This window comes from Thermobia domestica, chromosome 10 (genome assembly GCF_964235325.1).
Source record: "Thermobia domestica chromosome 10, izTheDome1.hap1.1, whole genome shotgun sequence".
NCBI classification, from domain to species: domain Eukaryota; kingdom Metazoa; phylum Arthropoda; class Insecta; order Zygentoma; family Lepismatidae; genus Thermobia; species Thermobia domestica.
The window spans coordinates 38,606,073-38,630,559 of record NC_137463.1 but is presented as its reverse complement, the minus strand read 5'-3'; the positions used below and the strand labels follow the sequence as shown (position 1 = coordinate 38,630,559).

At 35.2% G+C, this 24,487-nt stretch overlaps 1 protein-coding gene across 1 annotated transcript; it reads left to right on the top strand.

Moving 5' to 3' along the window:
- The first annotated feature begins 1,680 nt into the window (after window positions 1-1,680).
- LOC145661442 (putative fatty acyl-CoA reductase CG5065) lies at window positions 1,681-23,624 on the top strand. Its single transcript, XM_081726748.1, has 5 exons — window positions 1,681-1,885; window positions 7,379-7,627; window positions 13,300-13,445; window positions 18,842-18,951; window positions 23,605-23,624. The coding sequence occupies exons 1-5, from the start codon at window positions 1,691-1,693 to the stop codon at window positions 23,622-23,624; spliced, it is 720 nt and encodes a 239-aa protein (XP_081582874.1). The 5' UTR covers window positions 1,681-1,690.
- The last annotated feature ends 863 nt before the right edge of the window (window positions 23,625-24,487 follow it).

The following is a 24,487-nucleotide window of genomic DNA, read 5'->3' as shown; positions in this document are numbered from 1 at the left end:
CTTTTCTAGACTCATGGGTAAGTACATCATTCAGAGGTGGCTCTAGAGGGAAGTCGCTTTGATAAAAAAAAATTAAGTTTTGTTGATAAAGGGTAAGGGAAGAAATATTTCTAATGACAAGTTTTCTTACCTTGGCTTGTAGAAATGACATCTATTCTTTTCGCTAACGTGACTTTCCTCAAGGTTTTACACTGAAATAATTTTAGTTAGTAATATACATGTATAGTCGTGTTAAAAAAACAACTAAAATTCTATCTCTCTTAAAATCCATCATGAATGTTTGCATGTTAGTTGGTTTGTCTAGTATACAAATCTACATCGTTGACTTGGTATGCTTTAAAGTAATTTCATTGAAGGGACTATAGTCTAGAAGAGATCGCAGGCTATGTAGAACTTTTTAGTTCGTTTAATTTGATTTGATTTGATTTGATTTGTGAGCTTAGCATCCCTTTTAACAGTTTGGCTATCTAATATGTGGACCTACAGTTAACGTGGGATCCGAAGCACATGAGCTTCCTCCGGAAATCATACCGGGGTCTCCCATGCCAAAGGTGCGTACGCTAACCGCTTGCCACGAGGAGCTCAACTTTTTGGTTCGTATCCCCAGGGAGAACGAAGGTACTTCAAAGGGGAAGAGGTTACTTAAAATTGATATTCAAAATAGAATATCCCATGAATTTCTCATGTTGTGAAGATGAAACTCTGTATGCAAACTCATTTCTAATAACAAGTTCACTTATGACTGTAGGGTAAGACACCACTAAGGGGATGGGAAGAGGTGATATGTAGTGATAATCGAAAAACCATCGATATTAGAGCCCAATCTGTAGTGCTTCGGACCGCTGAGATTAATAGTGTCACTTCCAATGCAATTAAAAGTCCAAGTTCAGGTAAAATCTGGTAGGGAAATGAGAATAGATGAATAAAAGCTGGAATTATATTTGAAATAGTCAAGACATGGTATTTGGTTAAGAAATGTTATACCGGGAATCAAACGCGTGAATATTCGAGCTCGTTTAATTGACAGCATTAGTAATGCTGTGTTTACCGGATTTGTCTGGGTCTATCTGGATTACTGGATTTCTCTAGGTTAGAGATCTGACCATGTCAACCAAACAGACCGAGTCTGTTAAGCGGGACAAAATATTCTGGCAGCACACCTCTTTGGAGATCTAATAAAACACCCAGAGAAGTGTGCAGTACCAATTAAATTGCGTGCCAAACATCTTGGCATTTGAAGGCGGCGCTCCAAGTTCCCTTTAAATGCTGCTAGCAAATAAGAGGCCACCGGTATTGCCACGTTTATTTTGTACACATCCACGTCTATCCTTTGCCACCTGATCGCGCTGTAGTTCGTCTGCTTAGCCATAACCACACCCCTTTAACACTCGGCAACGTCGCGTCAGAGTTTGCGTTTTATTCGTTTAGCTGAAATGCCAAGATGTTTGTCACAGGCTTTAGATTGCTCGTTCATACTGCCATTGGGGAATGCTTACCGCTGTAAATATTATTTGGCTTGAGATCAACACTTCATTAATCAAACACGTTGTAGATTTGAGAAGCGAGGCGAAACTACAGGCAATTAGATTATAGTAATGAGCTAGTAGTTAACGATAGTACCTAAGAACTTTTTTTACTAATAATTTTCTCTTTTAATTTCGAAGGACGTGACATGGCAACACAAGGTGACATGAAAGAAAGCCGCATCGCCAAGTTTTATGCAGGACGTGATGTGTTAATCACAGGGGCTTCTGGATTCCTTGGTAAAGTTTTGTTAGAGAAGTTGCTACGTTCATGTACTGGTATTGGGAATATCTATGTTCTCGGAAGGATAAAAAAGAACGAAGACTTCCACGAAAGAATGGAAACTATTCTCAATTGTGAGGTAATGCAATCAACACTGACTAAATCTATATGCTCGTATTCTGTGGTTAATGGATCCCACACTTTCTAATCTCCACCGCCCTTTATATGTAACTATTTCAATGCAATGCAAAACATCCAGTAAAGTAAATTAACATAACTCTCTTATATTCAGTAATACGGAAATGATATCAGTATAGTTTTAAAAGTCTAGAAACGATCTACAGTATAATCTCATTGTTAATACCGGTACATGTAATGTTAGTTTATAATTACTGACAAGCCCACAACGAAGGTTTTGTCACTCGGAGTAAACGTGAAATTTGGTGTCCTTTAATGTACACATATAGTCCTTTTAAGCGCCCCATCAACCACGTGCTCCGATTGCTCCCTCTTAGTTGCCACCTTGATTACTGGAATATTTACATTTAAAGTTTAAAGCTTTTAATGAAAAAGGAAATTTTCTACATTTTTTTGTTATTATATCTCAAACTATGTGATTTGTATGGAAAAAATATCCCATTTTCTACATTTTAAAATTAATTATTTTGCATTTGATGTGAGAATGACACTTTTATCTCTAATATATTAGAAGTTATATTCAGTTTAAGATTACTCCGCGAATTTGGACAGAGGCTATATTGATGATGTCATATCTCCTAAACCCATAATTGGATCTTTGGGACTTTTTCAGAGCAATTTCCTCGTACATATTTCAACAAGTTTCGTTTTCTTCATGTCTCGGTTTACCTCTAATGTCACTGTACTATTAGGGTATTGTTCGGAAATTTAAATTAGGCAGAATAATCGGATATAGTGTTCTCCTGAAAGTTAGGAAAGACTTTGCAGTTGATTTCAACTTATCAGTTTATCATAGATTTTAGATAAATAGATGCTGAAAATAGCTTTGGTTTAGGCTAGTAGCATGTTTTACAGATCTAGTGAGCCTTGGGAATCAGTTAGGATCATGTTTGTAAAATGCCATATCTGGAGATTCGATGAAGTATGAAGTATAAGTCGAATTAAGATCACTATAAGGTTAGTGTTGTCACGTAAGGCTATTCTTCTGTTTATATAGATACACCTAAGTCTTCCTCTATTTATTGCTTGTGCAAGAATACAACTTTAGCTTGAGCTATCTATATTGATGGACTAAGCTTGGAATTCACTTATCTGTATTAGTAACCTTCTAAATTAGATGCCACAGTGTTGTTTACGTCTATGCATGCAATTTTATGGATTTTTTATTTACACGTAGAACCCAAACGACTTGATTGGACTTACTGAACAGTGTCTATATATATAGACACTGTTCAGTAAGTCCAATCAAGTCGTTTAGGTTCTACGTGTAAATAAAGAAATCCATAAAATTCTTAACACTGTTATATATATATTGTGATAAAGTCAATAGCCATAACTGGTTATAAATGTCATCACATAAAGCTCAACACATGCATATTGAATATCATACTGTTAGAACGCGAATTCAAACTTTGAAGATAAACGATTTCAAATAATCTGATGCACCTAGTGTTGATAGATGTAATAATCTCTCAAGTGGTACTGGCAATATTGTACAGACGCAGAAACCCATATTGTTACTGCAATAAAAACAAATTTCAGTGAAACATTACGACCCTCTCGGGAGAGTAATGCTCTCGGAAGTACGTTTTGTTCGCGCGCTACTCTAGCCAGCTGTTTTACGCACTATTCTAGCCAGTTGTTTTAAGTTGGTCACAAAATTTATATCATGCAGTACAAGGGGAACAAAACGAGCCCTGCGGAGTTTCTAACCCGTTCCTATTACTACTACTACTACTTATCTGCACAAAAGTAAGTAAATCACTTGTTTGAGTATTATTTTCATATTATTTTAATTTAAAAAAGTGTTATAAAAATATTAAAATAATGTAAAGAAAAAACTTTCCTCGGGCCGGGTTTGAACTCACGCCAAAAGAGATTTTCGTTACTAGCATATAGCGCTAGCTCATTCGGCGACGAAGACCGACAGCAGCAATTGTTTGATTTCTGCTATTTGAATGCAATGTGGCAGGAAATGGATAACGCCAACCAATCAGAACTGTGTTTTTCGTTCCTACTTCCGGGAGCATTACTCTCCTGAGCTAGTCCTGAAACATTTCGTGGTAGGTATCAAATAAAACAGAATTCGGTGAGAGGATCTCAAAAATATTTATTTTATGTGAATGTATAGTAAAATTAGAACAATAAATCGCTTAATTTAAAACGAAGCGAAAATATTTGTTTAATACATATGATTTATTCGTTGTTATGTTTTTCTGGATACACTTTATTAGCTTCATATGTAGTGTATATGGTTTCGTCATAAAGGCTAAATCTTATTTTTCTTTTGTGATTTTAAGTTCGTTTTCACTGCCATTTTAAAATGTTCTTATTACAAATCTTTTCTGGAAGAATGAATATAATAAAATGACTCATAACACTGATATCTTACGACATTATAACGTACAATTTTGAGAACCCTTTCTGCAGTGCAGGGTTTCTCCACCTGGGGGTCGCGACCCCCTAGGGGGTTGCGAAGTTAACCGGAAGAGATAAATATAATTAGAATCTAATACCGGAAAATATTTTTAAATAGGGTATATTATTTTGAATTTCGTTTCGATAGGCATATTTTTATTTTTATACATACTTGTAAGAACAACAAAAATAGGTCTACTAAACATTTTCAACAGGTGCAGAGTTGTTTAAAAATCAATTTAAATGAAAGAGGTACGATATTAAACAAATCAGAACTGCATATTGACATACCAGAAAAATACAAATGCAACAAAACCTACATATTGAAATACATTTAAAATTCAAAGCCATTGAGCATGATGTGATTTCATTCACTAGTGCGGCAATGTCCGGTTCAATCTTCGTGACGCACATTATCAAGTCATTTTCAACTGATTTCGAGCGATTTCGTACCGTATCTTTGTTTTAATGCTGACTATGAAAGATAAACTACTTTGACCAATGGTATTCATTTTGAACAGTATGACGGATAGGATTCGTTAATTGTAATATGTTTGATGACTGAGCTCATCAAATTTGGCTTTAATCCATTTGCTTTTAGGGAAGATACTCTATTTCCTATACACAAGAAATGGATTCTACTGTTATAGAAATAGATGGATATCGTGAGATCTCCACAATAGGTATATTAAAAATCCCACATAAGCTTATTACAAGCCCGAAATTATAAAGGGATCACTGGCAAGAGGATGTGATAAAATGGGGGTCGTGATAGGAATTCGGTTGAGAACCATTGCTGTACGTATGGGTACTTTTTGATTAAAGCTAGAGTTATCCCAGCTACGTTCATAGTAACTAAGATGAGAATTATTGAGCAATGTACACTCATGTCCAAAATTATTGTCGCATGCCTATAAATATGTTGTTGTAGTGATATAATTTGATAACGAATTCGCCCCGCATTTCTTATAATGTTAGTATGTATATAATCAGCAAAGGCGTATATGTGGCAAATTTCATGTCAAAAGCAGTAAATATGAACAATAAAACGAAAATAAAACTTTCTTGTCCATTTAGCAACATTTTGTTTTACTCATTCTAATTTTCGTATTTATAATTCTTTTCCTATGAAATTTACCACAAATATACATTTTCCGATTATACAAATAGTATCAGTATTAAAAGTACCTTGCGAAATCATTATCAAATTATATTCTTACAAGAAGACAGTTATAGTTATGCGACAATCATTTTGGACATGAGTGTACAATCACCGACAGAACATATCATTCTATATTTGCTTATCTGCAATTCATGGTCAAGTGCCTAAGGGAAGTACAAACCCAAGTAGCAGTTGATATCTGACTTTAATCCTCTTACGGTACGTGAGGTCTTTTGTGATCCCCGACAATTTTTGCTATAAATAATCGATTTTAAAATTGACATAAACATATCATCCAACAGATATGTTTTCTTTTTCTTTCGGACATTTTACTATACTTGGGTTATGTATTTATGGTTATACGATCCTTGATAATAAATTAATTGAACATTTCAAAAATAGACTCATATATAAATTATAGGATTTTTCAACGCTACTCCATATTTTCCTTGCAAATAAACTTTTGCAGGCGTGCGTTTATTTCAGCAAATAGAGTCGAAAACACTATAGTCCGCGTCACCCGAATTGGCGTGTGGCATCAACCGATAAGCTCGCAGTGCTCTGTTATTAAACCTTCAGGGAGGAATCTAATAATTTATAATTGATTTTGTTCTTATTTGTGGACAATTATGAATGATTAAAATCCTCCCTGAAGGTTTAATAACAGGGCACTGCGAGCTTATTGGCTAATGCTACACGCCAATTCGGGTGACGTGGAATACTTTACTTTCTCGACTATCATTTTCATTTATAGTGTGTTTATGTATGCGATATTGTTACGAATTCTTAGAAATGAATACACAAACAAATATCAGTTAGCAAGTAGCAGTTCCTATCTAACTTTAGTTTTCTCATGATATGTGAGTTTTTTTTTCTGATCTCCGAAAATTTTTGGTATAAAGAAACGGTTTTAAAATGGACATAAACATATCATCCACCAGATATGCCTTTTGCAGACAATTTACTATACTTGGATAACGTATTTATAATTATACAATCCTTGATTAATTAGACGTTTTAAAAGTAGATTCAGATATTAAATATTGGATTTCAGTGCTATTTCTTATTTTGTAGGCAGGTGTTTACTTAAAAAAAAAAAGACTCAAAAACACTGTACTGTACCTTCTCAAGTGACATTTTCATCTATATTGTATTTATGCGTGCAATATTGTTACGAATTTTTAGAAATGAAATGAAATCTGTGAGTTTTACGTCCCACGGTTATGCCGGTGAGGCTAAAGGAGACGGTGATAATGAGAGATAAGTGAAAATGGTGGAATGAATAAAGTGTGAGGAAACGGGAAAACCCCGAGAAAACCCACGAGCACGGTGTTTGTCCACCACAAAGTTCACTTGGCGGGGGCTGGGATTGAACCCGGGACCCCAAGCACCAGAGGTACGAATTTTTAGAAAAGTATACACAAATAAATGCCAGTTCGCAGTAGTATTTTGTTGAAGAAAGACATGATGTATATTTGGCTCATAATGGATGATCATAACATATTTTTAAAAGAGCTACAATCTAACAACATTATTGCTTTTGTCCATATATTTTAAGTTTCTTTTCACATAGTTGCCTTAATCACTTTGGAATGAAAAAGATCCTAGACATAGAATATATTTCTCTAGATCTTATACCATGCGATAGTTAAGTAATAGATATTTCCTATAGTCTGAATACTGAAATTTAAAACTTGTACTTTTTTTTTTAGAAGGGCTACATGCCAATAAGAAGTACGTAACAAACTATGGGGGAATGAATAAAATAGATAATATAATTATAATATTTATAATAATAATAATAATAATAATAATAATAATTACTGGAATGTAATTATATTCTTTTTATTACAGCTGTTTGAAACACTTAGGAAGACTAATCCCCATTCCCTGAAGAAAGTAGTTCCTATAAGATCGGATCTTACAGAACCAGGGCTAGGAATCTCTCCTGAAGATGCTTCAAGGATTGAAGAGAACGTATCTGTTGTGTTCCACTGTGCTGCTTCCGTCAAAATGAACGAGACGCTTAAACAAGCTGTCCTTACTAATTTACAAGGAACACATGGACTTTTGAAACTATGCAAGAATATCAGAAATCTGGAAGTATGTTAATATATATTTTTTTACGTATTTTTCCATCTCTGTGATGTGAATAAGATTTTGTGTTCACCCATGGGTAGTTCATAGATCACTCTAATTTAGATGAAGATGGGAGTTGTTCTGAACACACACACTCTCGGAAAATGTCATAAAATCCATAGATGTTGTGATTTCTCTACCTCATATACAGGAATAGTTGCAATTTCTGCACGGATAAAGTCATTAATGACCGCAACTTCCATATAACTTGATGAACTCCCTATTGCCGATACGTGCCTTTGGAGCTAAAGACTCAGGTCTGATTCCCCGTGGAAGCCTATGTACTTTTGGTTCCACAATAAATTGTAGGTGCACATATCCTTAGTCTCGCTTCTGAACGGGACAATAAACTCTAATCCAAACAACCAATAACACAAATTGATTTAACTTGTACAGTAAGGGACACTTCTGGATGGTACATTTTTGCCGTAAATTGCCATATGGGTGTACCATCCAGAAATGTCCCTTACTGTACATATGTAAACGGTCATAGAATTAAACAATCAACATTTCCGTACGTAGCAATACCTCTAGATGCATGGACAAAACTCCCACAGAAGAGTTTCAACTGCCAGAAATAATAATAATAATAAAAACTTTGAATGAGCTATTGTTTCATGCATGTGGAGAGGGGGGGATTGTGAGCGTCTTCGCATGTGGGGTTTTTCTATTTGTATGAACATTTCGACTTTTCTGAGCGTAAGTTATAAGATTATGAGTTATTCCTGAATTTGGAGAATACGTCCATTTAGATAGATTATATGACCGTTTCTGCAAGTATTTTCACATTTTCCTAATGGGAAGGTTATGTTTATGTGGGTTATAATCTAAATCAGAGACCTTAACCATAGCTTAATAGTGAATAGTTAATATCCTTGTTGAGCTTGTGAAATAGGTCTTGTATGATTAAATCGATCATAGGTACTATTTTATCCTGACTCAACGCACCAGGATAAAGCCAAAGTTAAGGTAAATACATTATTCAGTTAATTCTTACAAGGGACCTTTTTCTGGTGTCACACGAAATATGGAACGAGACTATGGTCAATCGATTTGTGTTAGTGAAGAAGTAAATCCATAGGCAGGAAAAACCCTCGATCGCAATCGTTTCGTATTTATCGGGTGGGGTAGGGGTACTGGCAACACAATACGTTGTGGATAATGAGACGAAATATAGAGCGAGTTCGATGAAATTATGCGTAGGAGAGCAGTTAAACATGTACTACAATGTGATATTACATCCAACAATACTCTGAGAAGTGAAAGCAGAGGCACAGCACGTAACAGAGGAGGGGGCGCGTAAGCACAAGTAAAAAATGGTCATATAATTGAAGAAAAGGAGAAGCAAGACGTCAGAGGAATGGTACAGTAATAATGCATGGTCGAGTAAACAATCACAAACTATAGACAAATGGAAGAAAGAGAGCTATGGAGGGGATTATTCATACGGTCCGGACCCCCTCCCCTCATAAAACCCGATGTATATAGACTGCTGTATACACGTAGGCATTCATTATCATACGTTTGTCGCACATGATACTGTCTGCGTATCCCCTCAACATTGCTAAATTCCTGACTTGCAACGTGCCTGGTTGGATGTATACGTTGAACATGAATAAGAATGATCAAGAAGCATGACTAAAAATATAGGGTACAAAGAAATGTAGTGCAACATAATGGACTGCCCACGATAGATGGTTGTGGGGTAGTATTGCAGAAACTTTCACCCAGCAGTGGATCTACAATTGTTGATTATGATGAATGATGATGACATGAAAGAAAGACTACAATATACGCCCCTGTGTGAGTGCACTGCAGAGCACCAAAGAAGTGCAATAAACTGCAGATAAATAACACAACAACGAACACGTACATAGATGTGATAACGTCTAAAAGAAACGTCCTCCTCCTCTGTCGTTACGTGCTAGGCTTCTGCCCTCACTTGTCAGAATATTGTCGAATATAGTGTCACATTGTAGTATATGTTGTGCTTTTACACATATTTTCATCGAACTCGCTCCATATTTCGTCTGATCATCCACAACGTGTTTTGTTGCCATTGCCCCTAGTTCCCCCCATAAGTACGGAATGGTTGCAATCGAGGGTTTTTCCCGCCTGTGGATTTTCTTGTTCACTAACACAAATCGATTGAGCATAGTTTCGTTCCACATTTCATGTGACACCAGAAAAAGTTCCCTTGTTAGTAAAGTGATGTACGCATATTAGTATCTAAATTAACACCTAGGTTTACGTAAATTTTAGTTATACAGGAAATGCAAATGCAACTTCTTTATTAATTTTAATTAAAGTTGCAGGTGTCATTCTAAAAGCCTTAACATTTTAAATTGATACGTGTTTGTGCCAGAAAGAATTAATATCTGATAACTTTCGAGTTAAATTTAAACTTTAAGGGAGAAAATAACACAACATGCTCTGATCATTTTAAGATTTCATCTTCGATCATCGACAAAAATTTAGTCCTCGAATTGGAAATATATATTGATTACAACCTGTGTACATTTGAAGATCTAGTTATAACTAGTCAGCTCATATTTTTTAACTGGTTTAGATTGTAGTAAAATGGTGTTTCGTGATGTTCTATGAGTTGCGCAGACATTGAACAAAGTCAGAATAATAATGTCAGAATTGGGTTAGGAAGGCGAATTAATTATTTTCCGAAGATCAGAACATACAACTATTTATTCTTTAAGCGTCATATAAATCAAGTTGTAAATGGCGCAAACATGAATCTTGGATTTATTTTGAAAATGGGAAGGGAATTTAATAAGTCGAATGCTTCACTGAAATTATATTTTTCATTTGTTAGATCAAAATTAAAATACGTGTCTATCATATGGGACTCCCACACGAAGAAAGACTCTATTAGAATAGAAAGAGTTCAAAATAAGTTTTTAGGTTTCTGGTATACGAGAGAACAGGCATCTTCCCCAGATATGAAGATAGTACTTCGCTTAATGAAAATTTTAACACAATGTCTCTCAATCACAGAAGAGTTTTAACTGACAGGGATTTATTTTGTTAATTAATATTTACAAAATATTAATTAACAAATTAAATAGCAGAGTTGAGTTGATTTTGAGTTTAACGTCCCTGTTCAGCAGCGAGGCTATATGAGACGTGGACATACTAATTCCGAATCCGTGGAATCCAAACAACTTGAGCCGACGAGAATCGAGCCGGGGTTTCCCGTGCCAAAGGTGCGTACGCTAATCGGTTAGCCACGGAGGAGCTCAATTAAATAGCAGAATTTGGTATCTGACTTTCATCTCAGGGTACACAATAGAAACATACATGTTAGCAACAGAAGTTCCTTACATTGTAAGAAATCTCGAACAAATACAATAAAACAGTCACGAACGTGAGGATGAGTACAATATATACAAGAAACTGAATAAATGTAAAAATGTTCTCGATATACATGGTATGAGTCAGGATAAATTTTGCAAACGTATTACAGCTATTCTATGTAACTCTGATGTGAACACTGCAATTATGAAGAGCTACCTGTTGTGTTCCTCTCAAAAAAAAAAAAAAAAATAATAATAATAATAAAAAAAATAAAAATAAAAAATGAACTCTATATTTAGTATGTTTTAAGATAAAGAGGTCTAGATACATTGGGTCCTAAGCAGAGTCATTTAAAGTGTGCTAATAGTCTGACCAATGCGTGATGCTATCTTCCTTGTGATGTTATCCACGATTTATATTGAGAAAGGCCAAGACTTTTCCGCAGGGTTGTCCAAATACTTTAGGAGAGAAAAAGTAAGGAAGATAAATTCTCTCTTACCTCGATTACGATATCCTTATGTGTTTGGATAACCCTGTGGAATAGTTGTGGTTGGCGTTTTCGATATATATCCTGGATAACATTACCAGTAACAAACTCTTAATGTGACTTAAAAAACTACTCTATATGGGACACGTTAAGTTTAAGTGGGTCTACATACATCAAAATAAGTGGCTTGGGCAAGCATAATTGTATCACTTGGAGTGAAATTGTGTTATTAGATGGAATAGGTTGGTATCGAACCACAGAACAGTATGTATTGTTATTCAGTATTCTGCCTTTTGGAAGGTCCAGGGACTATTGATTTTTTTTCTAAATTTTAGGTTTGGGCCTGGAAATGTTTCCTCCATGTTTCTCGATTTTTAGATTCCTATTTTAACTCCTAATATTTTCTTCTATTTTCAAATCATTGCTCAGTTGTGTTCTTCTTCTTCCTGTTTCTCGTTTTCCTTCTATGTTCTTTTCTACGACGATATGAAGAAGACAACTTCTTCACAAGATGTGTCCAATCCAATTGACCTCCCTACGAAGGATGCTGGCTGGAAATGTCTTCTATCCGTTTTAAAACAACTTCATTTGTTCATCTCTCTGTCCATTTTATCTTCTCCATCTTCCTCCAACACCACATTTCGAAGCTCTCTAAATATTTCTTCTCTAACTTCCGTAATGTCCATGGTATTGAACCGTTCTGTCCAATACTCCATATATAGCACTTGACCAATTTGTTCTTAGTTCCATATTAAGCCTGCTAATGAAGAGTAACCTTTCCTTGTTGAATGCAGAACAATATTTTAATTTCGGACATATATCTCCAGATGGGGAGAGAAGCCAGTTTGGTATATGTCATTGCATTGAATTGCATGGAAATGTTGAACGTTCTTTCCCAGTTTACTCGAAAGTTAGAAAAATATCACATACCATTATGTTTTCCCGATCCACTCATATTAGAAGGATTTTTACAAATGTATTAATGTTCATAGAGTTGAAGAATTTTTCTTACTTTTTTTTTTATAAGAAAGAAATTACTTAATATTATCAATTCTATGATAATATACACTTCGTATGAACGCGAATAATTGCAAATTATAACTTTCATATTGAGTAATAAGTTAATATAGGATTAAGTTGTAAAAACTTATGAGACATGACGATATGGTAGATAATTATACGTTAAGATGAAAATATTTCTAATAAGCGCACACAGTTTCAAGCCACTTCGGGGTGTATCGAAAAGAACTTTACAACTTTGAAAATTCATATTTATTTATTTATTTAAATTAGAGACGTGGTTTCGGTGTTATTTTATGCCAAAATACATCATTTCTTGCCTTATACCTAAAGAGGTTCAATATGGTTTCCATTGGTGATGCATTACACATTCCATCTGAAGTCTCACTTGCTCTACGTAGGGGGACGACCTGAAGATTTGTTGTGTCTTACCGAACATCCAGTTTCAATAAAACATTTATGCCACTTATAAATAGTAGGCCTACTGGAAGGATATTTACCATACTTTGTACGAAAATTACGTTGCACAGTTGTCACAGACTTGGATTCTTCAAACGAAAACATACAGCTACCACGCTCGGTACCAGTAAACGCAGCCATCTTTGCTGCAACTGCCGCTAGCGCTTGCGGTGGCTTGTTTCTGAACTAGTGTACTACGTGAGTCAAAACTTGATATATTTTGCTACAAACTGACATTAAAACCAGTTGTAGAGAGCTTTTTTGATACACCTGGTATTTGAAGTTATGGTTTATATTTTAGTTTATATTCTTTGTCTAACGTAAGTAAAATAACGTAAGTAAAATAATGGATATATTCTAGGCCTTTATACACGTATCTACAGTATATGCAAACTGTGAGAAACCCAATTCAGAGGAAATTATATACGATATTTCACCAGATCCACAATTCATGTTGGAAATGGTTCAGTACCTCAAAGAGGAACATCTAAACATACTTACGCCACAGTAAGTTAAATAATTGATTGCTTTAGTGTATAGTTATTTTTTAAGAATGTTTTATTTCATAAGAAATACTTCCAGAGCTGAAACAGGAAATTTCCCTTTCCATATTATGGACCAAATTTGAAAATTCATTAAAGCTATTTGAAATACTGTATTAAACTTACGGGAGCAAATAGTTTTGTACGAAGATGTGTCAAAATGTAACACACAATGCCCTGTATCTCGCTATTGATACATACTAGAGAAATGATGTGTTGTCGGTAGAAGAATTGGACCTTTTGAAATGTCCCTCAATATGTGATCTACAGGGTGGTCCGGGAATGAGCGTATTCCCCCTTTGATTTCAACAGTATAGTGTTAGTAATGGTAGAATGTCTGTCCACAGTTACTTTGAAGTCTTAAGAGTCTTAAGAGTCATAAACATCGGTATGATCACCATCCATGTCGTAACATAGCTGAATTCTGAGCCAAGTTCTTGCAGATGTTTTGCGGAGATATTCCGGAGTCACGAGGGTGAAGGCATGTTCCACAGCTGCTCATAATTCCTGCGTTGTGTGATCTCGAGTGTTTCTTACTTGTTGCTTTATGAAACCAAAGAGTCCTCAGATCGGGACTTCTTGGAAGCCAGGCAAAGGGAGCTAGTGACACTGGCGGATCCACGGGGAGGGCGGAGGGGGCGACCGCCCCCCCCAAAGGGTTTTTTGAACTTTCAGCATTTATCATTGGGAAATACTAACATGGTCTTTTTCCCGACCGATCCAATATGTGTGACAAGCATAGCAGAGTCTAATCAAAATATGTGGAGCTTAATAGTACTTAATACAGACATATTTGAATTGTGAATACGGTACTTTTCTCCCTAGTTCCTTGGGCGGTCACCATAAGCCCCAAAGGAGCGAGAATATGATTCATTCGTTGGACGAACAGCTGTAAGAAGGAGGGTAAGACGGCTCACTCTTTGAACTAAAAACGTATATTTTAAAATTGTGTCCTAGAAAAAGGATATGGGAATGGAATTCGGGTCCTGAAACTTCAAGTATCTTTACCTTGAATAAAGAGAAATATAGAATCTTCAGCGCTCCTTACCGGAAAGCTCGCTAACTGAGACTTTTCAGTTGGTTGATTGATTAATATGTATTTACGTCGTTTGCCAAAAGCGATGCTTTACAGAACGAGGACTAGAGTTTAAAGTTGGATCTGAACCACTGTAGTACGTTCGATGCTTACTCACCGGGAATCAAACCACAGAACCCCTTGCATCTAGCTACTAGATCAGCAAAGAGAGCCCTGACTTTTGGGGTTCAACACGGAAACATTAGGAAGGGACCAGGGATTTATTATGACTTCAAATGGTATTTCATCTTTTCTTGAGAAATAACACAAGCTTGTTATTGTAATTCATACATAAAAGACGAAATCCTGAGTGAGTAACTTCGTACAGGCCAAACCATTTAAGCTAGAAACTTGAAATTAGGACAGTAGATAAGATTTGTTACGTAGGGTATTACTAACGAAGTTTTTTGAAATTCGAAGAAAGGAAGGGAGAATGAGGTGGAAATTATTTTAATAAGATGGCCATCTCTTCGAATCCGCTAAGACTAGAGACTTGAAATTTGCCATTTGGATTTCTGATTTAAAATAATTTGACACGCGTTTCAACTTTTTTTTTATATTATAGTAAAACGGAGAAAAAGAGAGATGGAAAGAAAAAGTGGCGGCGATTGCAAATATTATAATAAGATATCAATATCTAAGAATCTTTGAAGGTTAGAAACATGAAATTTCGTATATGGACTTTCCACTTAAAATAATTCAATACGTATAGCAGCATTTTATATATTTTACCTAGAAGGGAAGAAAAGGGGTGGGATTATTATTATTATTATTATTATTATTATTATTATTATTATTATTATTATTATTATTATAAGATGCCAAATCTCGGAATCCCTTGCGGTTAGAAACATGAAAGTTGGTAGTTTGATTTTTCATTTAAAATAATTCAACATTTATTTGATCGTTTTTTTTTGTTTTTTTTTTCACTTAACGTAGAAGAGAAGGAAAAAATGTGGGGCTGGTTCATTAAAATGCCTTAGGAGGTGTTTGAATTTCGTGACACAGTCTTAGCTCAATCCAATTCTATATGAAAGGCAGAAGGAAGAACGCGAAATATTGTGCCACAGTGCCACGTAGGAACATTTGCTACGGCCGTATGTCGAGCAGATTGGGGATCTGGGGCGAGCCCGACCTAGACGAAGGCTAGTATAATATACCTAGGTAATTTTATTGTTGTTGTAAGCATAACTATAATTATACTATGTTTCGTGGACCCCACACAAATATAGAGATAGATTAATTTTGTATTAATTTTTCTAACTGCTGTCCCGCAAGTTACTCAAAATATAAATGATTAGAGCAAATTGTACACTCTTTCGTTAAAATGAATGATATCGTCAATACAGTATTTTCTTTTGTGCAAATACTGTGCCAGACAGTGCATCTCATATGTTGCGGTGACTGTGTGTGAAGTGTATCATGACACCGTCACGTCTCCGAAACGGAAGTACGTATTTAATTTAAATCTACAGAAAAAATACTCCCATTAAAAAAAAAAAAAAAAAAAAAAAACTAATTTCGGGTCCCAAAGTGGAATCTGGGAATCTTTTTTTTTTACCAACCCCTTCCAGCTCCGGATTCATATGAGTCCCATTCTTGCAAATTAAATACTGGTCACCTTGAAGCTACGCTCATCTTCGACAAAGCGAACCGCCCCTCCCAAACGATCCTTCTGGATCCGCTAGTGGCTAGTGAAGATGCACAACCTCTTCCAATCCACACATTGTTGATTAGTCCAACTTCACTGCAATTAACTGTTACCAAGCAGGAAACAAATGAACATGGATAGCAATGTTGCCAGACAATGCCAAGCAATGTTATCAGACAAGGGCAAGCAATGATACCAAACAAATGTGGGTAAATCCTAAAACCGTCAGAAAACACCAATTAGGGGTATGCTCACTTCCGGACCACGCTGTATGTGGTTAACAGTACTTTAGTTAGTTTTGTTTCCATGTCACGAGTGTACGTTCGTAAAACTCTCTAGGACGGTTATTACAAGTTTTTCACACATGTGATAAACGACTATTGCAAGAAAGATGAATGCCTTTGTGTTTGCTACGAGGTTTAATGTTGGATCCAGGGACGGATCGAGGACGGACTTCTCGCGGGGCGGTGGGTTGTAATACTGTTGCTTAGAGCTACTTTTAAGAGCTCCAAACTCTAGAATGGGTTTTATATATATAAAAAGAAAGTTTCCTCTTTTTTGGGGGTTACGATCGCCCCTGGTTGGATCCCATTCATTTACATTACTTTAATGTATCTACGCTACTAAGGAGACTTACATTGTAGCATTTTTCCATATTTTTCCACAGACGTGCAAGGCAGTGTCAACAGCAAATGAAAAAAAGTGGACATTTGTTCATAATTATGGGAAGTCTTTAGTAAAAATAATGCACAGAAATGCAACTTCTACAAAACCGTCTTGATCAATGTGTGTTTTTCTTTAATGAGTGTTTTTTTATGACGAATATTTACGGATTGGCAACTAAAGAAATAACCAAGTAAGAGCAGCAATAACTAGCAGGCATGCATGTACAGATGGAAATACTGCATGAGTTGAGTCGAATATTGGTGATATAACGATATAAAATACAATTGAAAAATAGGACCACAGTGGCTCGGTGGTAGAGCGTTCACTACTATAGTGAGAGGATCCTGGTTCGATGCTAGGACAAACGAGTTCGTAGTGGACAGGGCCGTGCCGTGGAAAATCAACGCCCGGGCGAGAGTAAACGACGGCGTCCCCATACACATATTCCAAACAATATTTCGTATCTTTTTTCCTTTTTCTCCCGAATTTTTCGCCCCCTTACCTCCGCGCCCGGGGCCTTCACCCCGCTCGCCCCCTCACGGCACGGCCCTGGTAGTGGACAACATCATACGGGTAGATTCTGCCGTTTTCTCACACGTTGTCGTTCCACCATTTTTTAAAGTAATGATTCACTTTCACAAATCATCTATTTGCTTTAGCTTGTTGGGGATATTCGTGAGACGTACGACTAAAATATTTCATTTACTATTAAAGAAATATTTCTATTTTGTTTGTAACTACTTTTATGTGCTTAAAGGGGTTTTCGGTATTATTTAGTTCATAAAAACAAATATCTTTTTACTTTTAAACTTATTTATTATTCTCAATATTGTGATGGAACAAAATTAATTTAAACCATTGTAAATAGACCTCGAGTAACGCTGGTTTTTGAACACGGGACATTAGTTAGAACCAGTTAACAGTCATGCAAGATACCTCACTGTATAATAAAGGTGATAGTACAGATACTTGTGGTACTCTGCAATAGGGAAGAAAAGATATTGTTAATTATCGTTGATTAAGACCAGGGGCAGGGACCACATTAACACCGTTTATTTCTTAAGAAGGCACATATATCTTTTTAGTTATTTTACAGTCAGTTACATAGTTACATTAATAATTTACATGAATATGTATAATGCTGTAACATACTAGAATAATACAATGCTGTAACATACTTTTCCGTTCATTTAATGACTTTCCTGGGATTGTTTTCATCGAGGCAAGATTGATATATTAATTTCTAGCATGGATGTTTTGAGTTTCAATTTTAAGGATGGCCGGAACCGGTTCCTGGTGGAACCGGTTTTCGGCTTTGAACGGATACGGTTCTAGAAGATCAGGGTCCGTTACCGGATTTTCGGATCCAGGTCTGGAACCGGTTCTGAAAACCGGATTTCCAAGAACAGGTTCTTCGTGGAACCGATTCCGCCGGAACAGGAACTTTGTGACCATCCCTATTCAATTTGTTTGCAAGGTACGGCTTTGTAGATCTGAAATGATATGAAAATTTTTGAGTTTTACTTCTCACAGTTATGCCAGCTAAGCTAAAGGAGACGGTGAAGATGAGAAATGAGTGAAATGGTAGAATGAAGAAAGTGGGAGGAAACGGGAGAACCCCGAGGAAACCCATGCACACGGTGTTTGTCCACCACAAAGTTCACTTGGCGGGAGCAGGGTTTGAAGCTGGACTTGTGATCTGAATAGTCAAAGTATTATTGATTTGTCTTATATTTCTTATATAATTTACACATTTTCATATAGAACTTCATTGTAGTTGTTATCAAATGCCTTTTCTATATCAGGTAATAATAAAAATAAGAATAACGAAAGCTCTTTTCTTTCTCTACAGATTTTCTTAAAAACTGTTTTATATTGCCAACTTATATATTCTCTTCATTATGTGGAAGTTGTTTTTATTTGCAATTTTAGTGTTACTAAGATCTTACTGCGTTGCTTTAACTTTCAGTTTGCTTGGTGATAAACCAAATACATACACATACACGAAAGCACTAGCAGAGAAACTTGTTTCTAAATATTGTAACGAGTATCCTGTCGCAATCGTTCGACCATCTATTGGTAAGTGTATAAACTGCTATATTTGAATCTGATGTACTGTAATCAACACTTGTTTTGATCCTATAGATAAACGAATAAAATGGAAGTAAAATTTGTTGACGTCTTACATTCTCGATCTCTATTGTTATATTAATTTTTATTTATTTATTTATTTATTTATTTATTTATTTGCGGGATGTAGCCACTATTAGGGTGAGATAAATGAGCCCAAACTTCTCAAATGGAATTCTGAAAGAAGACGTTCGGTTTGCTTTTAGTATATAAGAAGCCCCTCTGTCCTGAGAAAATCATGGGTTCCACAAGAATAACTTGATGGCTACATTTCTGTTGTTTGTCTGTTATATTTATCTTCTATTATTATTATTATTATTATTATTATTATTATTATTATTATTATTATTATTATTATTATTATTTGTAAATTACTTTTAAGCACTATTTGTTATACGTATACAACTTATCTTTAGATTCATCTTAATAGCAGTTTCAATACTGTAAAAATAAAGGTTGCTACAAACTATTATGGTCAACTTTACCTTGAACTTGCAATAAACATGGTTAGCAGGCAAGATTATATTGATGCCATTATGAAATCAATGATAGGTTTTAATTGTTTCTTTTAAATTACAGAAAAGCACATAAGGCCTTATGCAGAATCGTTCTGACGCGTGCTTAATGCGATACTAAAGAGTTCGACTAACACATGTTTCCTGCAGTAGTCAGGCCTTTAGTACGACGCTAATCAAATGTCAAAACGACTCTGCATAAGGCCTAGTACGTTTATTACAAGTTATAATGGATTTTGTTTTGCAATATCTTTCTTGATCTATATATGAAGGGTGTGAGGCAAGAACATGGTAATCCACAATTTTGCAATTGCTGCATTTTGCAGCACCCGATAGAGAGCAACGCTTACTGCTTCGTTTAACCCTGTTCATTTAATCCTTCATGTATAGTCTTATGTGAAAACTCAGCTTTCCGACTTTGAAAATGAATTGTGCAGCAGGAAACCTCTAATTTCCTAAAACAGTAAAATTGTGTGTTACCATGTTCTTACCTCATATCTTTCACATATAAAATTGAAAGTGACTATGTTTGTGACTTTAATAACTCTTGAATTATCTGATCGATCTCGATCAAATTTTCAATATAGATGAGGTTCGGGCCTGGGATGGATTTTATCTTTTCGTTTTGACGGTACAATTAAGGAGAGAGAGAAGGAGGAGATATATCAAAATGATTTAAAATGACCGATATTAGTGCCGAATGCCTAGTTTCTGGGGTCTCTGAGAAGAACAGTGACACTTCCGATGCCATTTAAATACAAATTTACCCGTTTATGCCCAAAATGAAACATATTCTCTCCGTGAGAAGAACGAGTATTCTTCCAGTCAGGTATAAATAAAAAATTCGAAAATTTTAAACATCTAGTTATACAAGCAAGCTTACTTCAGTAGAATAATTTACTTGTCTTGATGTATGAGTAGCCTATGCCATGCACAGTGGCGTATTTACGATTTTGTTTCGGGAGGGGTCTTTGTTAACTTTCGGGGAGAGGCTTTGTCTGAAAATGTGAAAATTCTGCAAGATATTTCATATACTTTACTATAGTAAGTAAGATTTCGGGGGGAGCTTAAGCCCGGAAGCCACCCCCTAAATATGCCCCTGGCCATGTAATATCTTTCGAATAAGGTTTCTCTGTTTTGGTTTCTTTGTTTATAACATTTTTAACTATTATATTTTAAAAATACGGTTTTCTTAGAGCTTACAAGGGGCTATCATTAAAATTGGAAAGAGGAGGTACATGCCAGATCCAGTTCGCATCATTAATTTCCGAAAGGCAGTCATTCTATCTCAATGATAATTGTAAGTGAAAAGTCATGAAATCGTTTAAAACGTTATTATTATGAATTTTTGATAGAATGTCTCCATATTAAGGGAAAATGCAAAAATACAATTGCACACACATACTTACATACCATATGTATTCAAGGAAGCTAATTCAATATGGCTACGGTTCATATAAGTCCAACATTTTATGGGACTGTTCTTCTATTACATGGTTGGATCCAGGCATCCCAACAAATCTCTTCGAAATGAAGAATTGCTCTAACGTACTCATTGTTAAATTTAAAACATGCAATAAACAAGAAATGGAAGTTATCGTTTTAAAAATTTCGTACCAATTCAAAATTATGTTATATTGCAAAAATAGTGCCACTAGCAGACACGGTTAAAATTTATCTGCTATGACACTGACCTTCTATGGATCTAATTTAGTTTTATTATGCTATATGGCTTAAACTATCGAAAACAACGTGCCTTCTTACAGAAAATCTAAGGATTAAATGCCCTTTTAGAATACTATGTAATTGTGATATAAAAGAGTCTTGCATTTTTTTTTAAATATATAAACTTTAAAGAATCATATTTAAATCAACTTATTAGATAAACTTCAAGCAGAGTCTGAATACCAAAATTACACCTTCCTTAGTAATGAGCTAATGCGACAATAACTAATCGCGTGACTAACGCTTGATTAACGAATTATCTCTGAATACCGCAATTGGAGAAAAATCTGAACGGGCGCAGTGTGAAAACCATCATTAACGACTGAAAGAGTATATGTCCCCAATGATTTAATGCCAATTTCTTGAGGATTTAATGATAGTCTACGGGGCTAGATCAGGAGGCTAATCAATGACTAAGAGTGTCAGTGCCATCATTGTGCGTATGGTCATACACAACCTCAGTACAAGTGCATTAATTATGTTGATTTATTTGTTGTTAATAATTAAAAAAAAGCTTCCTTTCGTTGTGATTTCATATAAATTTCAAAGGATCTGATGCTAGACTGGATATTAAACTCATCAACGGGTGACAGTCTTAATATGAGGGGCAACCAAATGAAAATCAAACAAACGCGAAAAAGTACCAATGAAATGTTTTTGATTCAAAAGTTAATTGCCGGGCGCGTTAATATATTTATCCCACTGGGAGACGAGACGATCAATCCAGTCTTGTAGAAGGAGTCAGTTCGCTGACGGATCCACAATTTCAACCACTTTTTCATTCCTCGTCCGACTGAAACCGACGTCCACGAATGACTTTCTTCAGGTCGCAAAAAATATGGAAATTACAAGGGGAAATATCTGAGCTGTACGAAGGATGTTGAAGTGTTTCCCAGACGAAGTTCTGAAGCGTTTCCTTAACCAGATTGGCAGTATGGAGACGGGAATTACCATGCAAAAGGGTGATTCCTTCAGACAGCATTCAAGGGCGCTTTTCAGTCCCTGCAAAGACTCTTCATAGCACTTCGCATTTATTATGGAATTACACTCAAGGAAGTTTACAAGCAGTGGATCCCTGTAGTCGAAGAAGAAGGTCATCATGACTTTACCGGAACTTGTGTGAACAGTTTTGGATTTGTTTGGCAGAGGAGAACTGGGATGTTTGCATTGTTTGCTTTGCCATTTGCTCTTGAGCCCACAATGTTCTGTGATGATAATGACAGAAAAGAATACTCTTCCTCGTGGTACTGCTGCAGATGCGTCATACATGAAGCCATTCTGCAAATCTTTTGTCTCTCTGTCAGTTGATGTGGAACACTCTTCGCGCAAACTGCAGGTATTTTTAGAAACTACAGGTGTTCTTTGATAATGGTATGCACGGAGCCATGATTAATTCCGATATGAACACGAATTGTTTCCTCTATGGTTCGTCGGTTTTCCCAGATAAAACCATCAATTTGCATAATCACATTAGTGGTAAAGGATCGATGGGCCTATCCTGAGCTCGAATATCTTGGAGTCCTTCTACATTCTTCTCAGAATCTCTTCTGCTACTCATGCACACTTGTCAGTGACATGCAGTGTTTGCCAGGGGTGCCAATCCCCCCAAATTAAAAAATATCCTCCTCATATTTAATTTTACACCTCTTCCTATCACAACACATGAAATCATTGGTAAAAAAAAAAATAAAATAAAAAATAAAATAAAGATTCAAGACTCGCATTGCAATCACACAAACTTTAAATTTAAATGTAGTTTATTTCAACGTGAAATTGATAATCTTTGTACACTTTGTTTCATTTTGTAAGACAAAAAATAAAATGTAAAACCTTTGCAGACTTTGTTTGTGCTCAGTCTTAGTGATGTAAAGGATATGCATATAAAAATTTGAAAAAGATTAGATAATATTTAGAGGTTGCACATTTTTATCAGTTTTGTAAAAGTAAGCAAAAATCGATTTTACAATGTTAATTACTTTTATTTTTAAAAGTAGCCAACACAAAATAATATTAAAACTAGACACTAAGATTAACAGGTAATGTGATAGATAAAAGATGTGTTATATTAATCGATTTTGAATTATGCAATTCCTTCTTTTGTTCTCTTGGTGATGAGTTTTTTGTGATGCTCGTCTATCCAAAAATATTTGTTGTTCGTCCCTGACTATAAACATCTATTTTTTTTTTAATGAGCAACCGCTGAATTTGATTAAAAATGATTTTTATTTTACTTTTTAACTGCCTAAAATTTCCTATACATCTTGATATTTACTTATAATCAGTATTTTAGTGATTTATTTTTTATACATATGTTTATATTAAAATTAGCATTTATTTATGCATGTTGTTATATTTATTGTAGCAACCATTAACCAAAACTAAGGCTGGAAAGAAAGACATATTTTCTTAAAGATACAGAAAAAAATGCATAATTTCAGAAATTGTAAGGTGTAAAAATTGGATCGTTACACAAGTAAAAATGAATAACAAAAACATTGAACTTAATGAATCTGACGTTTTAATAGCCACCTTTGTCTTTGTTTGCTGGTTAAGGAAAACTTCTCATATGATAATTCGTTTAGTCTAGCTACTTAAAATTAGTAACTTATATAACCAAGTGTCCCCCATGCTTGTTCTGAGGCAATTTTGTACAGTTTTGATCCGACGCATGTTCTCTCAGAGCAACTTCTTACAGAAAGTGAAAGCAGAATTCTGTAGAGCCCATTTAAGTTTGGAAATCCCGAGAGCTGCTGTATGTACTGTACCTGTATGGCTTAATAAAACCTCGTTTAATCCAGAGCTTCACAGTAGCTTCCATCTTGAGCATCTTTTGAGTCTAATTTACTACTTTTGTTCTTGTCTTGCTTGAAAATCTTAAGATTTTTTTGTTTAACAAATCAGAAACGTTTATGTTGTGGTGTGAGACCTTGAATTAGAGATGCAAGGGCTCGGAAAGGAACCGGCTTTTTTTTAAGGGTTTTTTTCTGCTTCGCTTTTTTGCTTGGGAAATTTTGGGCTTTTTCCAAAATTCTGCTTTAAATTGATAAAGCAGACTTTGTTTCGCTTCTCTATAACACAAGAAGTCATTTAATTAGTGGTTGATGCCGATAATAATATAAAACCTCGAAAATAAACCATGAATTTCCAAACGATATTTCAAACAATTGTACTTCAACATATTTACATTATGAATTCCAAAGGATTAACCAATATATATAATAAGAATTTTTTAACCTCCTATATAC